The 23,685-nt window shown below is 41.9% G+C and overlaps 2 protein-coding genes across 2 annotated transcripts; both read left to right on the top strand.

Moving 5' to 3' along the window:
- The first annotated feature begins 8,552 nt into the window (after positions 1-8,552).
- LOC113352492 lies at positions 8,553-9,266 on the top strand. The gene has a single exon (XM_026596305.1). It carries the CDS (start codon positions 8,553-8,555, stop codon positions 9,264-9,266), a length of 714 nt encoding a protein of 237 aa, XP_026452090.1.
- Positions 9,267-10,190: 924 nt separating this feature from the next.
- On the top strand, positions 10,191-12,262 carry LOC113352491. Its single transcript, XM_026596304.1, has 3 exons — positions 10,191-10,492; positions 11,038-11,465; positions 11,925-12,262. Exons 1-3 carry the CDS (start codon positions 10,191-10,193, stop codon positions 12,260-12,262), a joined length of 1,068 nt encoding a protein of 355 aa, XP_026452089.1.
- Positions 12,263-23,685: the final 11,423 nt, after the last annotated feature.

Here is a 23,685-nt window from a genome sequence, read left to right as displayed (position 1 = left end):
TAAGTCGGGCCGTCGACTTTAAAACAAGCGCTTAATGGGAGGCAACCCATAGGTTTTGTATTTCTTACCTTTTGCTTTGTTTATTTATTTTTTCTTGTTCCATATCATGTTAAGATTTCCCACCTTGACTTTACTAGGAGGATTCAATTACATTGAGGACAATGTAAGGTTTAAGTGTGGGGGAGTGGTAAAGCATTTATTTAAAAAAAATTGCATAAAACCTCCAACATTTAGAGATTTTAGAGTCACTAGCATACTTCTAGGTATGTTTACATAGAGAATTCTATCCGACATAACTGAACTTGGAAGTGTTAGGGAACTACGTTCGGATTTCTTGCTTGTTAGAGTGTTAAATAATGGATTTAATCATGCCGGTGATGCAGATTAGGAGCAGGGAGACATGCATTATTAGAGTTGCTGATCAATCAATAGTGGAGACTACCCGTATTTATATCATGTGAGGAACCGACCAAAAATTCTTTGTAGCTAACTAAAGAGCTTTCTTTTGAGTGTCCGTCACCGTATGTTAATTCCGGGTAGAATGGTGAGCTACCCAACCTCCCACCAATAGAATCACTACTCTTTGATCTCTTGAGTGCTAATTTTGTCAATCATGAGGGTGACGTCTATAGATGAAAGCCTCCTTCTTGTAGTTCGATTTGCAGTTAGCACCATTCTCTCTCTAGACAAAAACGGATCCATAGAAACACCATCATCATCAACAAGGGAGCGACATCAAAAATCTACAAGGAAAGTTGAAAAAGTTCAAGGTTTACAAGCAATGGAACAAGAAAAGAGTAAATTTCATATCCAAGTAAAGCAACATATAATGAGCGGATTTTTACATATACATGTTGAAGACTTATTTACAAGAGCAAAGAAAATAAAAAGGTGAGAATTATTGAATTTATGATTTCGAGACGATACAAGTTGTGAAGAATCAAGCGGTAAAGTACTTTTCCCATGACTATGGTTTGTTTTATTTTCACTTTGTTTTGTATTTTATTTCTCTTGTCTTTATAAAAAGAAAAAAAAAATTGGAAAATCAAAAAAAAAAATGACAAGAGAAATTTTTATTATTTTTGGTTTTTATTTATTTAATAAGCCGTGGGGAAGGAAAATATATAAGGAAGTTTCAAGCGACAAGGATTTAAGGTAAAGAGTTACAAATTGTCAAGGATCTACGAAGTTCTAGAGTTTATCATCAATAGTTGAAGCCGAAGCCGAAGACCAAAAAGATGAAGACGAGGAGCGAAGACGTTTCTATTGGATGCCGTGAGAGTGGTGTTATCATAATTGGCAATCAGATGTGAAGGTGAGTAAGTAATCTCGTCCCCGATAATAGTGGTTGATTTCCTTTCTTAGAGATCGTCAGAAAAATGGTTTTTCAAAATGTTAAAAGATGTGGGTTTTTAAAATATTTCGGAAGTTGTTATTCCCACCATTCAACGTGTTGCAGGAATTCTCTCTTCATTCCTACCTGCACACATGTGAGAACCTTAAAAGTACCTCTTTTAAGTGCAATTTCATAAAACCCTTGTTGGTGAGGCAGAAGTCGAGGCGAAATGCTTATTGATCTCTCTTAAACACGGTTTCTCTCATTATGGTGTGGTTATTTCCCACTCAACATTTAAGAATGAGAACATGTTCTTTGGTATTTCTAACTTCTTATTACTAGCATGCAGAAACTCTATGTCCTCATAACTCTTTGGATGCGTGCGACGCTGGAAAGCTTTGAAATTGGAGTAGGTTTTATTTGATTTTCTCGAGGACTAGCAAAGTCTAAGTGTTGGGGAATTTGATAGGGTGTAGAATACAGCCTATTTATTATCTATTGGTTATGCTTTCTTTGCTATTTTTCTTGTAAATTACGTATTTTATGTTTGTTTTGAGTTTTATAGCTACTCTGGAGTCATGCGGATGAAAAGAAGAAATCATCCAATAAGAGCAAAAAGAAAAAATTGTCATTTCATGGGCGAATACTATCTGGAGGACAATCAAGGTTAAGGGGCAACTCTATTTGGAGGAGTACTAAATACAGTCAAGCTGAAGATAAGGGGTTTTCCAGTTGGGTGGTTCTTATACAATGGGGTGTCTAAATCAACTCCAATCATTTTTAACCCTAGAATCGAGAGAGTGTCTCATTACTCTTATTTGTTCCTTACACCTGAAATTGGGAAGGAAGAAAATATGCGTAGCCATAAGCAGAACCGAGAGGTGAAATTGAGAGACTGAATCCAAGATAGAGAAGATAATGGAACATCCATAGATTGGAGATGGTGTATCTGTGAGATTCTCCGACAGTTATAACTCAAGCTGTTAGATCGAAGCCGAGCTGTTAGTGAATGAGATAATAATGAAGAAATTAGTGTTTGTGTTGGTGCTGTTGAAATCGAGTAGAAGAAGAGATGGATTCAAGAACAGCAGGAATAGATCAAATCGAGACAAAGGAAGAACATGAAATAGATGGATTTCTGAAATTGAAGTACAGGGAGAAGAATGGTGGTGGTCTGAGGTTTTAACAGTTCGATTGTAGACGGAAATAGAAGCTGAGTTTGAGTTGCTGTTGGTGTTATGAAGAAATTCAGAGAATAAATAGAAAATGGCTTTTGTCCTGTGAAAATGATGAATCCAAATAGAGAAGAGAAGAAAGTGAATTTGTTGCATTCATGGAAGACTTGGAAGAGTAAAAGGGGATTTGAGACTAGATTGCATAAATTTAAAAGATGTTGTTGTCGATCTAAGAAATCAGATGAAGGTATTGATGATTTGTGGTCTTGCTGTTTCCACTGTGAAGATAGAGTTGCAATTTGAGATGGGTTTTGACTGAATTTACTGGACATAGAAGAATGGCTCGAGATTGAACTATGGAAGATGGAGTTGTTGAAGCAGTGGTGGTATTAAACTCAAGGGAAGAAGAATTTGATGTTGTTGATAGTAAGAGAGTGACAAGCTGCTGTTGTGCAAGAAATAGATGAGCTGGGAATAGAGAAATTGGTATGGATGTAACTCCTTGCAGATGAAATTTGGTTTATGGCTCAGATGCAGTCAGCTAGACATTGTTGGTGGTACAGAACAAGGGTTTTGAGCTCAAATATAGCAAGAGTTGGAGCTGTGGCCTGAGATGGTTGCAATGGACAATGATGTAACATTGGTGGTGCTGAGCTGAGAGGTCTCACAACAGATGCAAGAGCTGAATGAATAAAAGCTCTGCTGGTGATGTGCTTGAATGAGTACATGTATGCCTAAGAATTGTGCAGGAATTGAAGAACATAAAAGCCTGAAATTGGCTGGAGATAACCAAAATACAGACAGAACTAGGCTGGAATTCAGTTCAGTTCTGATGAGTTTACCCAGTGACTCGTTAGTCTGACTCGGTGATTCAGACTACTCAGCCCTGAGTTAGGCGACTGACTAAGAAGCTGACTCTCTCTTCTCCTTGACCCGCTGACTAACAGATTGACCAGGATGACTGTTAAGTCTAACAAAATCTTGACGTAATATTCCTCCACCGGAAGCAGAACTCAGGTGACGGCGATGACTTTTCCGGCCGAATTCCGGTGGTACAAGGATTTTTCCGGCGACCCAAAAGTAGCAGAATTTGTGAAGAATTTTCTAGACTCATCTATGGGTTTGAGGAATTGGACTTGAATTTGGAAAGGAAGATGGAAGATTTGAGGAAGACAAGGACTTGGAAAGAAGACTTACAAATGGAAAGGGATTCTATTCCTAAGAGGATTGCTAGGAAATTGAAGCCTATAAATAGAGAAGTTCTCTACACACTTTTACACACACAACACTTGTGTTTTTTCTTACTTTTTCAAAATTCTTCTTTTAATTATTTGTGTGAACTTCAAAAATTCTCATTTTAATTATTTGTGTGAATTTCAAAAACATGAGTAGCTAATTTTCTTATTGATTGAGGATGAATTCCTAGTTCTTAACATGTTTTGATTTTTGTTTTTAAATCTACTTTGAAGTTTTTCACATGATTATCGTTTGTTTTTACTAATAGGAATGTTTATACATTCATGGTTGATTGATAGATTTGTTAATTGATCTCAAGCTAGTGAAAGTTAGGGGATAAGTAATCGTTTCTTGACTCTTTACACAAGTAGCAAACACGAGACCTTGCGGAGGGATTTCGTGGAGCAATTGTGTGTGAAAACAACGTTAGCAAGTAGACCTTGAGCTAAGAGTCTAACTACTAATATCAACCTAATAAATTCATAAATCTTAATGCGTTTAACTAAATTACATCTTGAGTAAGATACTACTAGGTGGTTTAGTGAATAGAATCCGGTAGTCGAGAACTTCCATATCTGGTGATACTAGGGATTTAGGGGTTTAGCACTGAGCTAGCTGCTTTACCTACGGTTGGTGATAATCTGTGACTAATAAAAAGTGGAAAAGAACATAACTTGATTTATTGTTTTGCAATGAATAAGGATTCCTTGATCTAATCTCTCTTATTGGTTTCAACATACACTTTTGATTGCTTTGTTTATTTTCTTTTTCTTTTCAAAACCAAACCACCACCCCCCCCTTTCGTGACAACTTTACAACTAAAAATTTCTTGCTCCTCGTGGGAACGAACTTGACTACACTATATTACTTGTTAATTAGGTGGAAAAACATTAATTAATTTGTTGTGGTTACGACACGCATCATGTACTCCTTACGCCTCTGATCCCAGCAGGATACTGCGCACTTGATTCCCTTAGATGATCTCACCCACAAATAAGAGTTGCTACGACCCAAAATCACAGGCTTTGACAATAAACAAATCTGTCTCACACAGACAAGTCTATCAAAGGATCAATCTGTCTCCCACAGAAAAAACCTAAAGTTTTTGTTCCGTATTTTGATAATAATCAAGGTGAACAGGAACCAATTGATAATCCAGTCTTATATTCCCGAAGAACAGCCTAGATAAATCAATCACCTCACAACAATCTTAATCGTATGGTAGCGAAACAAGATGTTTCGGAATCACAAACAATGAGACGAAGATGTTTGTGACTACTTTTTATATCTTTCCTATCAGAGATATTAATCTCAAGCCAATCAATATGATTGTACTTGTACGATAAAAGATGCAAGATCAGATCACACAACTACTATAAAAGTAGTATCGGTCTGGCTTCATAATCCCAATGAAGTCTTTAATTCGTTAACCTGGTCTTAGAAGAAGGAAACCAAAGGTTAAAGGATAAAAGACTCTAGCACGCAAACTAGTATCACACGTGAAGTGTGGGGATTATTTTTACAATACTAGATGTCTCATTTATATAGTCTTTCAAATCAGGGTTTCGCTTTGGTCACAAAGCAAACAATATCCACCGTTAGATGAAAACCTGATTTAGATTCAAGCTAATATTTCTCAACCGTTAGATCGAAAACTTAGCTTGTTATACACAAATGAAATGCATGCTTCTAGGTTTGTTAACCGTACCCAAACGTGTACATTGTTGGTTCAACAATAGTTAACCAAAAGCTTAGCCATATGAGCATTTCATACCAACCATATTCTTCTTCACCATAACTAGTTCAAATGAATCCAAATGAACTAGTTAGAGAGTTGTTCAATTGCAAGGAAATCTTATGTACTACACAAGACACAATTGAAGCAAAGATGATTTGATTCACTCAAATCGGTTCATGAACTTTATATCCACGGTTTGCAAATTGCATTCCTTAGTCTTTATAAGTTTAAGTTCAGAAATCATCTTCAGATATATAACCTTCTTAAGTTCGCACACTAAGTTTGCGGACTTAAGCAACCGGGCAGAGTTTACAAACTCCAACAGAAAATCTAGGCAAAGACTTTCCGCCGGTTCGCGGACTTGGTTCGTGGACTGGTTCTCACACAACAAGTTTGTCAACTCCAGCAGAATTTCTCGGGATGAGAAGTTCGGCAGTTCGCGGACTGAGTTCGCGGACTTGGAAACAAGCCATTTTTCCGGTTTCTCTTGATCAACAAAGTTCGCAAAATTTGGTTCAAGGGATAGGATTTATGCACATATGTGTTTCCACAATAATACTTATGTCCATCATTGGTTATGTAATCTAAACTCTCATTCCAACCATTGAAACATTCTTATAGGACATTATACAGTTGTTACACCATTTCTCGTCAAAGCAATTTTCAAAGTGATTGAAACATATCATGACTTTCGTAGAAAAAGTCGAGAAAATCTCATTCTGGTAACTCGTGTAGGCGGTGACACCAGCAAAACGATTGAAGGAAGTCACCATATCAAAACTTGACCAAGAGATAAACTTTCCGACCAAGCTGTACGGACAATTAATGATTTCTAGTACAAGGAATGTTAGGAAAAATAATAATTAATGCATGGTGGGAGTACCGAAAGCGACAAAACAATACACTTTCTCAAAAATTGTCCTTTTAGCCATAAACCACCAAATTTGCTGAGTTCAGTATATCAAAGTTGAAGGAATCATACTTCGTTGGATTTTTCCTGAGTGTCAGAGTTTTTCTTTTCGTATTTCGTCCATAAACCTTTTCAAAAACAGGTCAAAGTGAGGTTTTTTATGTTTTGCTGGCGTAGGAAGGGGCGAGTATTGGAAGACAAGGTATACCCGAGATGATGGCTAGTACTTCAGGAACGGGGAGAATTCTTAGGAACCGAACTGTGGCAGGAAACATGCAGGAAGGGGTGACAGACTCGCGGCAAGAGAGTAATCGACAACACCAACCATAGGAACTGCGAGTGCCGACTAGAGGGATGACCACTGTTAATGAAGAAGTAAAATTAGGACAAGACGATGATTTTCCTCCATTGGACCGTATTCAACCGAGTCAGAGGAGACCCGAGGACATGATAGATGGACTAACTGCATCAGACACTGAGGACGATGAAGAAGCACTAATACTGCAGGCTAACCTTAGGAGAGATCTGAGACGTGCTGAGTATCAAAACGCTCTGAACCGAGAAGAGGAAATACTTAGGAAGATCCATCTAGGGAAAATGGGGGTGACCTGATACATTCCACCTGTTGTACCACTAGTATTTCTAGCAGCACCACACCTATTCCACCTCCAGCCGCGCCTCTGACCGAGACAACAAACTACCTGAATGGTCACTCGAGTGACAAGAGTACAAACCCGACATTGATGGAGATTTTGGAAAATCATAGGAGGCAGTAAGAGTTCATGAGATAGCTACAGAGGCAAAATATAACACTCGAGCACGAGAATTATCAGTTTTGGAATAAAGGGGCGAGATTTAGTAGATCCTCGAGCCGAGGCACATCAGGAAATTGAACCCGATCAGGGTACACCCGAACGCCACCACCCCAAGGACGCATACCCGATCCAAACCAAACAAGGGAAGGGTATGGTGCACTCGAAAACTCATCAACCGAGGAAGAATTACCCAAGCAAAGTGGGCGATCTGATAATGCAACTGAAGCCAAGCTCAAGCGATTGGAGGAGATGGTCAAAAATATAGAAGGAGATGGTGAAGATTACAAGTTGGAGGAAGTGATTAGCCAGTATAAAAAGACCCCCTTCACTCGAAAACTAGAACAAGATCCTTTCCCCTCGAAGTGTACTCTCCTGACGTTCCCGACAAGATTTGATGGCACAGGAGACGCGGTGGAACATGTCAAGATGTATATGATGTCGTTGTTACAATGGAAGAATAGTGACGTGGTCATCTATTTTTTTTCCCCAGCGAGTTAGAGGAAGAAGCAAGAAACGGGTTTTACACTCTACCAGTAGGATCCATCGGAAATTACGGGGTGTTGGTTGAAACTTTCCTAGAAACTTACATGCATAACAGTATTTCCTGTCCAAGGGTAAACAAATTGTTCACTTTGGCAAGAAGGTTCACGGAACCTTTGAGGTCTCTGACAGACAGGTGGAGGAAATTGTGCACCGACATCGGCAAAGTACCGTGGACCAACAGATCTTCGGGTTCGAGAATTCTCTTGGGAAAACAGATCCTATATGGATAACAATGTTCACCGAAAAACCACAAACATTGAAGGAGATGCGAAAGATGCAGGAACATTACATTGTTTTGTTAGAAATACAAGAAGGAACACAGCCTAGGGGAGTGCAAGAAGCCAGTGCAGCAGTAGAAATAGCGCCACAAGAAATTCCAAAGCGGACCGAGAAGAGAGCGGTACCGCAACACAAATTCACAGGGAAGAAGGAGTGGGTCGAGAAGGGAAAAAGACCCAGGAACTAGCCGAGACAGTACACAACATTGAATGCACCCTTGGAGGAAATTTTCAAAGAGGTGGAAAAAAGAAATGATATCAGATACCCGATGACCCGAGGAATACAATTTGATGAAACAAAGAATCATCCCAAGTTTTGTCATTATCACCAGTACCGAGGACACTCGACCAATGACTGTCGATAGGTCAAAGACATAGTCCAACATCTAATCCGAGATGGATATCTAAGGAAGTTTTTCAAGCAGGAAACATCGGAGGCCGACGTACCTGTACACCAATTTAGGATTGATCGGGGAACCCAATTTGTATTCAACATAATCTCGCACTCTGCTACCCAAAGTATGGACCTGGGAACAAGAATCACGTCAATAATCCATAAGAGGGATAAAGCGGGGAAAGAAATCTTCAGCGTAGCCAAAACCTTTCCCATGGAGGCATGGATGATGCAACCAATCTCGTTCTCTGCCAAGGATGTCCCGATGAACGGCCAAGCACATGGATACCAATTAGTCATCACCTTACTCATTAAAGAATGGGGAGTAAAGAGAATATTAGTGGATAGTGGGAGCTCGGTCGAAGTCCTATTTTATGATACATTTAAAAGGATAGACTTGTCCGACAATATCCTAATTGCGCCTCCCTACCGGATTTACGGCTTCAACGGGACAATAACTATACCAAAAGGAGAAGTCACGCTTCGGGTCTCAGACGGGGAAGGATATCTGGATACCCTCACTACCTTATGTGTCGTTGATATTGTGTCACCATACGAGGAAATCATTGGGATACCATGGATTGCAGGTATTAAAGGAATAGCGTCGGCTTACCACCAGAAGTTGAGGTTTCCCATCTACAGAGGTGTTGTTGAAGTGGTAGGTGATACACAGGCCGCAAGGAAGTGCATGCAAGTTGCTGTACAACAGAATGAAGACATGCGATCTAGGATACGAGGAGAAAAGAACAAAGCTAAGGAGGTCAAGGCCGGGGAAGAACTAGAAAAAGTAATTGTACATGCGATCAAGACCTATGAGGTAGGTGAGAAAGGGATCTTATAGAAATCAAAGGAGCCGACACCAATCAAGGATCCAAAGCCAAACTTATCGGCCCTAGAATCTACTCGGGAGGTTAATTTAGGGTCCAAGAAAGAACCAAAAATAGTCAGAATTGGATCCTTGTTATCAGAAGAGCAGGCAGAACAACTAATAGCTCTTCTACGGGAACATATGGATGTGTTCTCTTGGAAAATGCAGGATATGGAGGGGATTGACCCAGGGGTATGCTGCCATCACCTCAGGATAGATCCCAAGTTCAGGCCGATCCGACAAAAAATGCGCAGAATTGCTCCCGAGTTACAAGCGGCGGTAGAAGCTGAATTAAAAAAGTTACAAGTGGATGGAATCATTCGAAAGGCACAATACCCGCAATGGATATCAAACATGGTGATAGTCCCCAAAAAAAATGGAGGCGTAAGGATCTGCATCGACTTTAGAGACTTGAACAAGGCCTGCCCGAAGGATACCTTCCCCCTCCCCAACATCAATCAGCTAGTATAATCCATAGTAGGGTACAAGGCGATAACATTAATGGATGAGTACTCGGGGTACAATCAGATTCCCTTGGCACCCGAGGATCAAGAAAACACGTCTTTCTTTACACCAAGAGGACTATATTGTTACACCAAGATGCCGTTCGAGTTAAAAAATGCAGGCGCAACTTATCAAAGATTAGTAGAGGACATGTTCGAAGACAAAATAAACAACACTATTGAAGTGTACGTGGATGACATGTTGGTGAAGAGCAGGGTGGCATCTAGCCACATCGATGACCTTCGGGAAATCTTTCAAACTATGAAAAAATACAAAATGAGAGTGAACCCGGCTAAGTACACCTTTTGGGTAACTTCGATTAAATTCTTGGGATACATAATCACTGGCGAGGGTATAGAATCAGATCCCGACAATATCAGGGATGTCTTGTAAATGCCATCTCCGATAACAGTAAATGACGTACAAAGGCTAAAGGGGAACTTGGCAGCATTGGGGCGATTCATTTCAGGATCGTCGGACAAATGTAAAGATTTCTTCGGGATACTAAGAAAAGGGGAAAAATTTAAATGGAGTGAAGAATGTGAGGAGGCATTCCAAAAGATCAAGCTACATCTCGCAAGCCTTCCCGTACTACAAATGCCCGAGCACGATGAAGTGGTTACCCTATACCTCGGGGCAACTAGTTATGCCATAAGTGCAGTCCTAATCAAAAATGTCGGAGTAGAAGAAAAACGGTATATTTCATAAGAAAGGCCATGAACCAGGCAGAAAAGAACTACACCAGAATTGAACAATTAATACTCGCCTTAGTATTTGCGACACAGAAGCTGCGAACATACTTCCAAACTCACAGGATTCAGGTACTTACAAAGTCTTCAATAGTGCTTGAAAAAGCAGTGAGATCGGGACGGATATCTAAATGGAGCGCTCAAATTAAGCAATATGATATCTTCAATGAAATGAGAATAGCGGTAAAAGGACATGCGGTAGATGATTTCCTGACAGACTTTCCCCTAGACGATGAGGACGAGATTGAGGATATTCCGGTCATGGAAGAAGATCGAGAGGATCCATCTGATCTCCTCGAAACGTGTAGTCCGACATGATGGGAATTTTTTTTAGATGGGTCGGGCCTAGGATTAGTCTTCACTACACCAAAAGGAAAGAAGATGGTCCACTCGTTTAGGCTTGGGTTCAAGGAAATAAACAATGTCGCTGAATATGAAGTTGTGATACATGATTTACGGATAATTGTGTAACTTGGAATTCGTGATGTAAGGCTAACTAGCGATTCTCAGTTGGTGATTCGACGGATTGGTGGGCAGTACACTATTCACGATCCAATACTACAAAAGCATCGGGATCTCGCCCAATTTTACATCGACCAGATCCCCGACATCAAGTTTCGACACATTTGTAGAAAAGACAATCGACAATTGAACGCTTTAGCCTACATCGCTTCAATATTAACAGACCCAAGTATTGAAGGCATCCGAGTCATGAGACTGTTGATGCCATCCATACCAGAAACAATACCCGAAGCAATAAACACAAAGGTGTACGTGGTCGTAACCACGGCTGATAAGTACGAGGATGGTGATTGGCGCAAGCCCATCCATCAATACCTGGAGACGGGAGAGCTACCAAAGGGACGACCTGAGATCAACAAGATCAAAATCAAGGAATCAGCCTATGAATTGCGAGACGGTATCTTATACATAAAATCCTATTTAGGACCACTCTTAAGATGTTTGAGCAAAGAAGAGGGGCACTCAATCTTGAATGAACTACATTATGGTGCCGCAGGCAATCACATCTCGGGTCAAAGTCTATCGGCCAGAGCCAAGACAATGTGGTATTTTTAGCCATACATTAATGAGGATGCAAAACACATGGCATTAGTTTGCGACGAGTGACAAAAGTTCAGAAAGAAAATACATGCACCAGCAGTGTCATTAAACTCAGTAATCAGTCCATGGCCCTTCGCTAAGTGGGGAATCGATATTGTGGGACCACTACATGTAGGGTCGGGACAGAGAAAGTATTTGATTGTGGCTACATATTACTTTACTAAATGGGTGGAAGCCGCACCATTAAGACATATCCGCGACAAGGACGTGTTTCAGTTCATCTGGGAACATATCATCTGTCGCTTTGGCATTCCAGCAGCAATCGTCTCGGACAATGGGAAACAGCTGCAAGGAAAGAACATCGATCTACTGTTTAATAATTACAACATTCGAAAGAGTAAGGCAACACCCATTTACCCACAGAGTAATGGGCAGGCCGAAATAACAAACAATACAATAACGTACCACCTAAAAAAGAAGTTAGATGGAAAATACGGCGAATGGTATGAAGATCTCTACATTTTTCTATGGGATTATAGAACTACTCAAAGGGATGCAACCGGCTTGTCACCTTTCATGCTCAGATACGGGACTGAAGCAATTTTTCCAACCGATGCAATGATACCCACCACAAGGACTGAGGCATTGAGGTAGAACATCTCAGTGGATCTAATTCTGGCCAAGCTCGATGACTTGGAAGAAACTATAGAAATGGATCTACAAAAAAATGGAAAACTATCAGAGGCGATTACAGCGTGAATGCAACAATCATGTTTGTCCTAGAGAGTACCAACCGGGACGGTTGGTAATAAAGGAACTACCCAGTTATGAGCATGAAAAGAAGGATGGAAAGTTGGCGGCCAAATGGGGCGGACCATATACTATCATGTCAAAAGTAGGAGAAGGAGAGTATAAGATATTGAAGCCAGTCGGAACCCCAGAAGCACGACCGTAGAATTCTTGGCACCTGAAACTATATCACCCATGAATGGTGTATAAATAGGTATGATACTTTGTCATTTGATTCCTTTAAATTCCACAAGGGGTAGGGAATATGCCATCTGCGACAAATGGTCATTCGTACTTGGGGAGATGGCAGTGTGCAAGTGCCGAGGTGACTTACACTCGAATGGTCGTTTCGAACCCGGGGCGACGCCATTGTGCAAGTTCCGAGGTGACATACACTCGACGGGCTATTCGAACTCGGGGCGGTGGCAGTGTGCAAGTGCCGAGGTAGTCTAAGGGTTCTGGTGGTTGGAAACCAGTAACCAGTTATCAAGGCATGAGTACTTGATAGCTGAGCATACAACACTGCTCCCATTGCAAGTGATCGAACCCACTTGCCCGGGATAGTTGGTTGATAACTAACCCGGGATAATCGGGCACTAGAAACTAGGAATGGCCAAATCCCCTTCCACTAGATCAAAACAACGGTGATGAGATACCTCAATCGGGACATGACATTGGGCCCGATAACCCTCCCTGTCGAGTGTGTTCGACAAAAATAGAATTTATACTAACCTATGCACTATTGACGTGAACTACAGGAAATCATAAGGCTAGCAAATATGGACAACAATGCGCAATTAAAACCGATAACGAGTAGTATCGAAAAACATCAAAGCAACAGTTGGTGATGCAGCACCCTATAAAACAACATGTCCAAAAAAGCATAGGTGTTCAAGCGGAAGAGAAAATTACAGCCCCACGCAAGGTAAGAAATAGTGACGTAGTACTACAAAAGGAATAACCTATTCACTCGGGGAAACGGACCCAAAACCCGACTTTTTACCGATAAGATCGGCTCGTATTTTCTCCTTGAACGCCTTCACACCTTCCTTGACCTTTGCAACAAGCTTGGCCTTGTACATTTCCCTTTCCTTGAAAAGCTGACAGGACAGCTCGGTCGACTCGGATCTAGCATCAGAAATCTTCACATTCAACAGAGCTTCATTGTCCTTCAGCCGAGTAACCTCCTCATCCAAGGATCGGACCTTCACTTAATCAATTGCAAACACAAAGAATACAAATATCTGGTCAGCACTATGGCCAACGACACGACACTATAAAGAAATAACAAATCAGGGTAATTCAACATGCGCGAGAACACCTTCAAGCAAGGGTAAAACTACTTTAACGGTTTCCTCGGATTTAAACAAGCTACTATTAAGGGCAGACATTTTCGAAGCCAACTCATTATAGTGCTACTCATTAAACTCGTTAGTGGGGCAATATTTATTGTGGTCGCTCTAACTAGCCTTTTGCCGATCGTGTTCTAACTGGAGACCAGACAACTGAGACTGAACCCATTCCAACTCTTGGGATATCTGATTAAAGTTCTGAAGCCTCTCTCCTAACTCTTGTGTAGATCTCTCGGAAACATCTTTCGCCTGCAGCAGCCGCTTGCGATCCGAATGCAGGTCCCTAATCTGAAGTCTCAATGATCCACATTGACTCTCTAAAGACTCAGGAAACAAACCCTTATCAGATGAAACCCTTTGAGACTGGAGTAAATTGGCCCAAAGATTATCCATCTCATCGGGCACGTACTCAAACCTTTGATATCGAAGTAACTCGGACTGATGCTTCTCAATCTTGGCAGCTTGACAATCGATCTTATCATCTTTATTGTAAATTTTCTGCTGAAGTGTGGCTACCTATCCTGTTTCGATGTTTAATTTCTTCTTCATCTGGTGATATTCGGAGGCGGCGTCTCTTTCTAGGATATAAATCTCGGCTAAGAAGACAATAATATACTTAGGATATTGGCACTACACGATCAATCAACGGTAAAAAAGTTTTGAAAAATACCTTTAGCTTCGGCTAGATGAATTTTTAGTCCTCGGGCTCATTTCTGTTCTTGTTGCAGCTGGGAACGAAGCCTCTCCATCTCTGCTAACTCCTTCTGGCGGATAGCAGCCTCCAACAACCTTTGATTAACAGCCTACAACACAGTACATTTCACATTACTAAATAAATTCTTCCCATAATGGGTGAATGGTTAAGAAAATGTGACTCACCATGTCGTTGAATCTATCCTTCAAACCAGCATAGAGGGGCACAACATTGATCATCTCATCGGCAGTATACGAGCTAAAATCGGGGGAAGTAAGTGCACTCAAGGAATCACAGATTGGACCTGAGAAAGTAAAGAAAGTGTTATCGCCCGAGATCGGACCAGAAACATCTTTGGGCGGGTTCTCTAACACCTCTTTTTTTTGCCAGAAATCTTTCCAGCGAGCGAGTTTTCCGTGTCCTTCGGCTCCTCTTCCCGATCCGAGCTCTCAGACTCCCCTTCCATACCAAAAATTTCATCATCATCATCATCGTCAGACATTACCACGACCACTTGGTATCCTGGAATAACAACTCATTTACCAGCAGGCGGTGCGGTCGAATGCAGGGGCATGTTCTCAGAGGAAGATTTTTTCCTTCTACCTCCAGCCTTACCACCTACAATGGTAGATGAAACGTCAGAAGACTACTGGGGAAACTTCTTCAAGAAATGAGATAAGGGTAGACGATCATCGGGATCATCACCGTCTTTCACCAAAGCACTTTCAACCTCTCCTCTGTCAGCTTTAGATTTCTGCGCAAGAGTCATCGTCAGATCCATTAAAAGCAACACATTGGGGCAAGTACATGTACTATGAATAAAGAAGTATATTTGTTACCTTCCATGTCTCCTCCTCGACTCTTACGCTAGGAACCCTATCCCTTTTCCGAGTAGTCGGAACCTTAGACTGACCACCCTGGGATTTGGGCTACAAAAGAACGAAAAAATTAAAAACTCGGTTGGATCATCGGGCCGAGCAGCCGAGCAAAACAAAGGGAAACCTTACCTGGTGAGCGTTAACCACCCAGAATGGGTATGGTTCGGCAGGAAACTTAGGAGGCGGGAGGTTTCCACTCAAAATAGGACGACAAACGACAAGAGGGACCCGATCCCAGGCACCATCACTAGTATGACGGGCATGCTTGTTAGTATTCATACCACCTTCGGGATCCTCGTCCAACATCAGCTTCGAAAACCGCAAGTAGAAACCTTGTTACGATGAAGGCTAAAAGAAAAGCCGGCAAGATCACCATTGATAGTAGTCCCACTATGATAATTACCAACAAAGATGGAAGATGTATGGTCACTCGCTTGAGAGGGATCATAGGTTGATCAAGGGGTCTTGGAACACTCACCTTTTCCTCGCCTCTCTAACTCATCCATGAGACGGAAAGTATTACCATTCCACTGGGCTAAGGCATGAAACGGACGAATCTGGGACATGACCTCATAGATGAAGGGGAGACTAGGGTCATACAGTGGAAGACGTAGCCCGAGCTCGAGCTGATCTTTGGTGATGATAGTCGCCTCGGTCGAGTGATGAAAGTTCTCGACCTCTTCCTTCTTAAGGGTACCTTTTTGGCCTGCTAAAAGCCTAACGTCATAACCATGGAGGTTGAAGTCATTTTTCAGTTGATTGATGAACTGCTCATCAGTCAAATTCTTAGTGGTTCTCTTGTCATTCCTACATGAAGAGGAAGGAGAATCGTCTGGAAATATAGAGTTAAGAGAACGATGATCATGCTTGGAGGGACTATCAACAATAAACAAGGAATCAAGGGAAACACCATCCTCATAGGAAAAAGTATAACTCACACATCTTTTTCAGTCATGGAAGGAGTCGTAGAAGCCATGAAAAAACTGGAAAGGAGACAGGAAGCGGAAGATGAGAAGTCGGAAGAAAATGATGAAGAACAAAAACCACGACAACAGCAGCAACAAAAAAACAGTAACAAGACTTAAACTAAACTAGGGTTTGAAGGGAGAAACTTGACGACGGGGTTGAAGAAAAGAAGCGGAAATAGGAGAAGGATGGTGGAAGCAAAGAGAGAGAGAATTTTTTCTATTGAGAAGGGATGAATGAAGAGTCGAGGTTTAACTGATGAATTTATATGGGAAGCATCGGAAACCGGTTAGATAGGTAGCATGTCATAAAGGTGATGTAAGTGGGGAAATGCATGGCAGGAAATTCGGCACGACCAGCATCGTGGGAGCCGAAGCGGTTTCTTCCCTTCATGTCGGGCACACGAGTGAAACAAGGGGCATAAATATAGGAGTAAATAATCCACATACCTAGGTGGAGCAATCCTATGAAAAGTCTTACCAACGGTAAGGAAAGAGCGAGGCACTGAATCATATTCTCCAAGCTTGGCACAAAGAAAGAGATACCAGAAGAACCCAGAAGGACAACACGTGTAAAGGCAAAGCTCAGATGTGATGGAAGAAATGTTTGTCGGATGCTAGAGTAATTAATGCTCTGACAACGTAGCTGGGAAGATAAGAAAAATCTGGTCAAAGCGGGACCCGAGGATAATAACATCGGTCCAGGATAAAGGACGACATCGGAATACACTGCATCGAGCGATCAACATCGGGTAAAAGAATATCGGGAGCCACTCTTACCAAGCTCGGGTCAACATCTCGGGAGGAATGTTACTCATAATCTGAGAAGAACATCAAGAAATATATGCTACGACTCACACTGTAACTTGGATGTATCCTCATGTAAGCCTAAAAATAGAGAGATTTGTAAAGAGTAAAAGTACAAGTAACAAAGGAGGAAAGAAGAGTATTAGCATTCTTGTGAGAGAGTAGTAAACTTGTGTGTAAGAATTATCGCTTGTAACCTTGAATGGAGCAATAAGATCATCTTTTCACCCCTGTAGACGTAGGTAATAATGTCGAACCACGTATATCTTGTGTTCATGTTCATCTCTTGTTGCTTACTTTCAATATGTGTGTTTGAGATCCGTTGGATGTAGTAGTAGGATTTTCCACATCCACAGTAATCTTGGTGTTTGTGGATGAAAACTGTTTCTGCTGGTTTTGGTAAATTTGGGTGTGTGCGGATGAGAAACGAATCTAAACCCTAAACAAATGCACTCCATGAGAGTGCTTTTGATTCGAGAGATCAATCTATACAATTCTGTCCTAAACCAAGAAATGGCCGTTACATACTTGCTTCAGTCACAAAGTGAAGGAGATGGGGTTGATCTTAGGGAGAGAAGCGAAGAAGGTGTTGAGATTATGAAGGTGTTGGCTATTTATGACTTGTATCAGAATGATGAACTGGCTTGCACAATGAAAGCTATCAGTTCTGGTGTTTTCTGGATACTGATTAAAACACTTGGTTTTTCTGTGTTTTTTCGTGTTGTTTGGAAATAGGCGAAGGACCTATTTATACAAGTCATTGAGGGAAAACTCTGAATTCGTAGGAAGTGGAGGAAGTTGAGTGATGGAGTAGTGGGGTCGTGGAGGTGATTGCACGATCACGTCTTAGCCCACTTCCCTCATCATCTTAACCGTCCATGCCTCCTGACACGTTCTTATATATGGGAGCGTTGCACGCCTCACGCTGTAAACCTCCATACCAATACCCCAGTAAGTATTCCCCAGTTTGTGACATGTTTGATGTCTTGAGTGAGTGGATCGAGTCGTGGGACCCGCAGGAAATAGAACGTGATGCTATTAGGTTAAATAACCAAGTTATTTAAGAAATCGATATTCATAAAATATCGTGTATATTTTATGCATGTAATGCATCGAACATAATCAATATGTATGAAGCATCGCTACTTTAAAGCTTAATGGAGTAAGTCGCGGATTAAGCGTCTTAAAATAACAGCATGTTCAGACATCTTCAATGGATCGTTTGAAGGCCGCATGGGCGGGCCATCCCTTGGCCGATCACTCCCTGAGGTAGAGTGACGGACGGTGATCACCAAGGTGCCTCATTGGCTGTTTAACACTTAACCTAGGCTGTCTGACCAAGTTGGCAAAGTTGGACGGACGAGATGATCCACGGCACATATCTGCGACCGTTGATGGATTTTTAGGGTTTTAAAGAGGTGTGTAAACATCACTCTTTAGCTTGACCGCAATCAAACATGGACAACATTTTTGGTGGGACCGACCGGGCATGCTTGTAGACGGCCTGCCGGTGTGCATGTCTGTACCACTTTGTCTCATGAAGGCTTGATCTAAGCCACTCAAGCTGACCGGCAAAGATGAGTGGCCTTGATCGATTTGCGATAGAAATCCATTGCCGCAAAGGATTTGGAAGTCGCGTGACATGCCACCTTTGGGCGTGCGTTTCGAGGTGGTCGGCCATGGTTGGATTAGGCCGGTCGATCACACGCATAGGTGGGCCCATGGTGATCACGTTGATACTCTTGGTACCTCTTAAGTCTATATCTACACCCTCCATCCAAGCTGGCGAAGATGGATGGTCGTGATCAAACTGCGACATATATGCCATGCCGCAAACCCTAATTAGGGTTTTGGGACGGTCACGTGTGCGTGACTTTAGCTAAGCGGTTTGGTAGTCTATGTTCCTCCTTTGAGGAGACTGTCCGTGTGGAGCCCACGTTGGGCCGACGGTGAACATATGTGTACTTGTCCGATGGTCCTAGGCGCGATCTAAGCCATCCCAACATTCCAGCGAAGTTGGATGGTTGTGATCGATTTATGACGCTAGTGGAATTTCCACGACTCTTTAAGCATCACGCCAGCCTCACTTTGAGCAAGCGTTTTCTGTTCTATGGCCAGGCCGTGAGAGAGTCGATCGGGTAGGTGAGGAGTGGGTCCGCCAATGTGTGCATTAGCGCCTCACTGATCATTCGCGGGATGATCTAATCCGTCCAACTAGGCTGGTGAAGTTGGACGGTCGTGATGATTTTAAGACTGCCTTGAACAGTCTAAGCTCTTCCAGCTTCTTCCAGCTTCTTCCAAAGCAGCGCAACCACCCTATTTTAGGGATGGCATTTGACGTGCTAGGTGGAGTTCGTGTGATGTTCGATCGTATAGGGCATAAGCGGGTCCGCTGGTGGTCATCACAATAATCGCCTACTTCTGCTAGGGTTCGATTAGGATGGTTAAATCATGTGGCCAACTTGTGTGGCCATGATCGTTTCTGAGACTGATTTGGATAGTCCAGATTTTCCTTAAGGAAATTAAATGCGTTCGATCGAGCTGAAAGCGTATCGATTCGAAATTCTCTTTGTCAGAAAATGATACAACCTGTACGACTATTTCGTGCATGTCTCAAAATTGGCACTTGGAGATTCATGTTACTCTGCTGAGAGTGAACACTCAGTCGTCATGTCATGCTAATAATGAGAGCTCGGCTATGAACAACACAGGAAACACTAGGTTAATCATGCATTAATTGATAAGGCTATAAATTCACAGAATACTTGGGATTGTTGCCACATGCACCATTCTAGGTGAATTTTGTATATTTATCGACTTGCTTCAAATAAATAAAGCGAGAGGTTCTCTGTGCTGATTTCTTACCAAATGGCTTTATCCTTTACAAGATGTCAGCATATTAAAATCGGTTTTATAATTTTAGCCCTGAACTAAAATCCACCATCAACATTAAGTCCCCTTCCTAGCACGTAATGGTTGCACTATTGCGGGGTAGGCATTAGATGGTGACAGTAAAATAAATTCACATGAAAGGTTTCAGTGCGTATTACCCGGATGTAGTCTGGCCTGTTTCTTGGACTAGATGCATTTATTCTTATCGCACGATAGCTGCTTTCAAATACTCAGGTTCGATAAAAATCCGTTGATTGCTATCTCGCATATGTAGCCTTTATACACGGCAAGTAGAGACTCATTTTCTTCCCGGGATCCTGTTGTCTTGTGAAGTATAAAGAAGACTCTGAAAATTTTCTTCCCATCGCAGAATTGATTCCTTCTTTATTCAGGTATAACTTTCATCACACGACTTGATATTTCAATTGATGATGATTGATTTTTTTTTGTTAATATAATCATAACCTCTTCCTGCAGAATCTTATGGAGGCTGCTGGTGATAAAAACTCTGGTACCTATTCAGAGAGAAGCTTTGAAGTCGACAAACCTGAGGCTGATGCGTTCGAGGAGGTGATGGCTAAAATTGATCTTCTGCTTCACGAGGATGATCATGATGTACATGGCATGTCCATTCTGCATCGGCACATCGCTCGAAAACACGCTCAAACTCTTTTGTCTTCAATTGACAGGGAAGAAAAACAGAGGCGTGATGAAGCGTCGCAATCACCGGTGAGCTCGAGAGCCGAGAGGTTTGCATCACGGCTAAAGAGGTGAAGGATTGAACATGAATGGACTCCGAGTGAAGATAAGCGCGATTATATGGTCCAAGATGGCGTGATAATCCTCGATACGGATGAACCCGACTGCCCAAAGGTAGTCAGCACAATTTCCAACGCTGTAGTGGCCCTTGAGGAAGATACGGAAGCTGTTCCTGCTGAGAATGCTGAAACAGAGAACGTCGCTGATGTTGAAGAAATATCCGAGAGGGAACTTGAGGCAGATTCGGAGGAAGAAAAGGTCGCGGCCTATGACAACGGTGTTGATGACAATGGTGTTTAAGCATAATCCGGCGATGATGAAGGCACATCTCCTTGATTACTAAATCTCTCTGTTTTTTTTTGTTGTTGGACGAGTATCTTATCGTAATTTGTGAACACTTCCTCCTTGTACTCAGTGTCATCTAAGTTCAAGGTCTTCCTCTTTTTGCTTTCTTGTTTGAATAATGGTTTCATATTTTTTTGATATAAATCTTCCAATATGGGTATATCAGAGTCTTCTCAGGTTCATGTGATTGCACATTATTCTTGTGATGAAAAATAATGCTATAGTGAAACACCACGAACCTGTCTGTGCTCCTGACATGAGGTCTGCCTGATTTTCGTCGGAGTAGACTGCTCAAAGCGCTTTCCCTCTTTTCCTCTGCACATATTCTATTCCTCCAACGTTTTTTTAGAGGATACAAAATGTTTCTTTTAGGGTTTTCTTTCTGGTTTAATCTAGTGATGATTTAGGCTGACTCAGAATTCTGTGTCATGTTTTGAGAGGCAAAGAAATTCCTAAAAGGGAATAGTACTTTGATTAAAAATTGAAACCCTAATAATTATGAATGCAAATAGTGCAATCATTTGGAGGAATTACAAACATTGCATTAAAGGGAAATTGTTGGAGGAACTACTACGGATAACAGTGAAGGAAAAGGGTAGTACAACACTTTTAGGTATTGTAGGGCTTGAGCCATCGTGAGTTAATCGTCACGCCCTCAAGATTGTCGGCGTTGATGATCTCGAAATAGCCTCCTAGGAGGACATCTGCTACCAAATACGGTTCATCTTCTTTTGTTACTGACAAATCAGATTGGGTAGTCATCTTCACCGCCACGTTTCCAACTTTAAACGTGGTCATCTTGGTTACCATATCTCCAATTTGAAACGGATTTGGGCTCGGCACAACACCTTGATTCTGGGACGCGTTGTCTCTGACTGCTTCCAAGCTCTTGGAAAAACGCTTGAAAGGACCGGCGCCCCACTCACATCTCTTAGTGGCGGTTAGGTTGTTGATCAAAGCAAGTCCCTGGGTCTCAGCAGGGAGAGGATTTACTGTTTGTAAAAAAGGTTGTTCAATGAGACTTACTTGGGCTCGGAACCTTTTGAGGTATGACGTCGGGATTTCTCCAGGAAGTTGCGTCACATTTGTAAGTTGTTGATACGACAACAAACAATCTTCAGGATTTGAAGGTTGATTGGAGATTCTTTCAGGTATTGAAATCGGAAAAGGAGACACTCCCAGTGCTGCTTTGTTGTCATGTATCCAAGGGCATCCCAGGACCATGTCATAATTCAGATACTCTTTGACTATGTAAAATTTAGCCTGTGTTGGAGCATCACCGATTTTAACTTCAAGATCAATGCATCCATAGGCGTCTTTGAATTCTCCCTCCGAGTTCCTGATCACTGTTGGGCTGCGAATAGCTTACTGTCTTGAAATTTTTGCGGCTCTCAGAGTCTTGACAGTGATGATGTTGAATTCGGAGGCTGTATCAATCAATGTGTTGTCGAACTCGATATCCTTCAAACGAGTGACGTTCAAAAGTCCCCAGTTCCCCTGGATGGTTGCATCTTTCAAGAAAGACTGAGGCTTTGTTGTTTCCCCTTCTGGATACAAACGCCTTCCTGACACAATGCGGTTGAGTGATGCAAATATGTCTTGACGCCGTGCCTTGGAGAAATACATGATTTCACATAAATGCTCCATCGTAGACTGTACAGTCTTGCGAACATAATCCCCGGAGATCATGCAGCTCCTAATAGGAAGGGGGTCCCTATGAACACCTTCGTTTCCTAACTGGAGTTATCCTGCCTCTACCTTTTCTCTGAAAAGGTGCTTCAATTTATTGCAATCCTTAGTCGGGTGATGGACGAACCTATGGTAACGATAATATTTAGGATTTGCCATCTCTTCCTCGGTCGGCGGACGTCTGATAGGAGGTAGCTTGATCGAGTTATCTTGAATCCACGCTTCTAAGAGTTATATGACTTCATTCATTGGAAATGGGAAGTCCGTGACGGTATCTCCAGCTTCTTGCATAGGGGTTTTTCCAGCTCCCTTTCGAGATGAAGTTGTCTGCGCTAGAGCTGCACGCTTGGGTTGTTGTGCCGTTGCTGAAGCTTTCCTTTTTTCTCCTTCGCCTACCACGCTCACATAAGGACCAGTATTATATTGCTTGTTGATGAGACGCCTGCTTCCTTGACTCTCACGTGTATCTTCGTTTCAAACAATTTTGTTTCTTACCAGCAACGCCGGGGCTGTTGTGGCCTAACACTTAGCGGCTTCATGGAGCTCAGAAAAATGTTTGAAAGCCCAGATTCTCTAACAAAGCACGGTATATGGGAACCATTCTGTTGATGTATAACTCCACTAACTGGCGTCCGGTGACATTCGGTTCATGACAATCCAACGCTTGAATCCTGAATCTCTTAACGAAGTCGTTTGGATGCTCGTTGGTTCGTTGAAAGATTCTTCCCAAGTCTTAAAAGGTGATCTTCTCAGACACGAAGAAATACTTCCTGTAGAAGGCACTGACCATCTCACTCCAATTGGGTATGATGTTAGGTGCGATATTGTTGTACCAGGTGTATGCTCTTCTAGTAAGTGACTTCGAGAACTATTTCAATCATAGAACATGATTATATTCATGTTCTCC

This window comes from Papaver somniferum, chromosome 2 (genome assembly GCF_003573695.1).
Source record: "Papaver somniferum cultivar HN1 chromosome 2, ASM357369v1, whole genome shotgun sequence".
Classification (NCBI taxonomy): domain Eukaryota; kingdom Viridiplantae; phylum Streptophyta; class Magnoliopsida; order Ranunculales; family Papaveraceae; genus Papaver; species Papaver somniferum.
Note: the sequence above shows the minus strand (reverse complement) of the source record. Positions and strands in the feature narration are given on the sequence as shown.

What these genes read in the sequence shown, in the direction of transcription:
- LOC113352492 (XM_026596305.1), top strand. Translation starts at nt 8,553, where the DNA reads ATGGACCTGGGAACAAGAATCACGTCAATAATCCATAAGAGGGATAAA.
- LOC113352491 (XM_026596304.1), top strand. Translation starts at nt 10,191, where the DNA reads ATGCCATCTCCGATAACAGTAAATGACGTACAAAGGCTAAAGGGGAAC. An exon ending in GTCGGAGTAGAAGAAAAACG is followed by an intron (nt 10,493 to 11,037) that starts GTATATTTCATA and finishes TCGTGATGTAAG; the next exon opens with GCTAACTAGCGATTCTCAGT. An exon ending in AGCCTATGAATTGCGAGACG is followed by an intron (nt 11,466 to 11,924) that starts GTATCTTATACA and finishes TTGGCATTCCAG; the next exon opens with CAGCAATCGTCTCGGACAAT.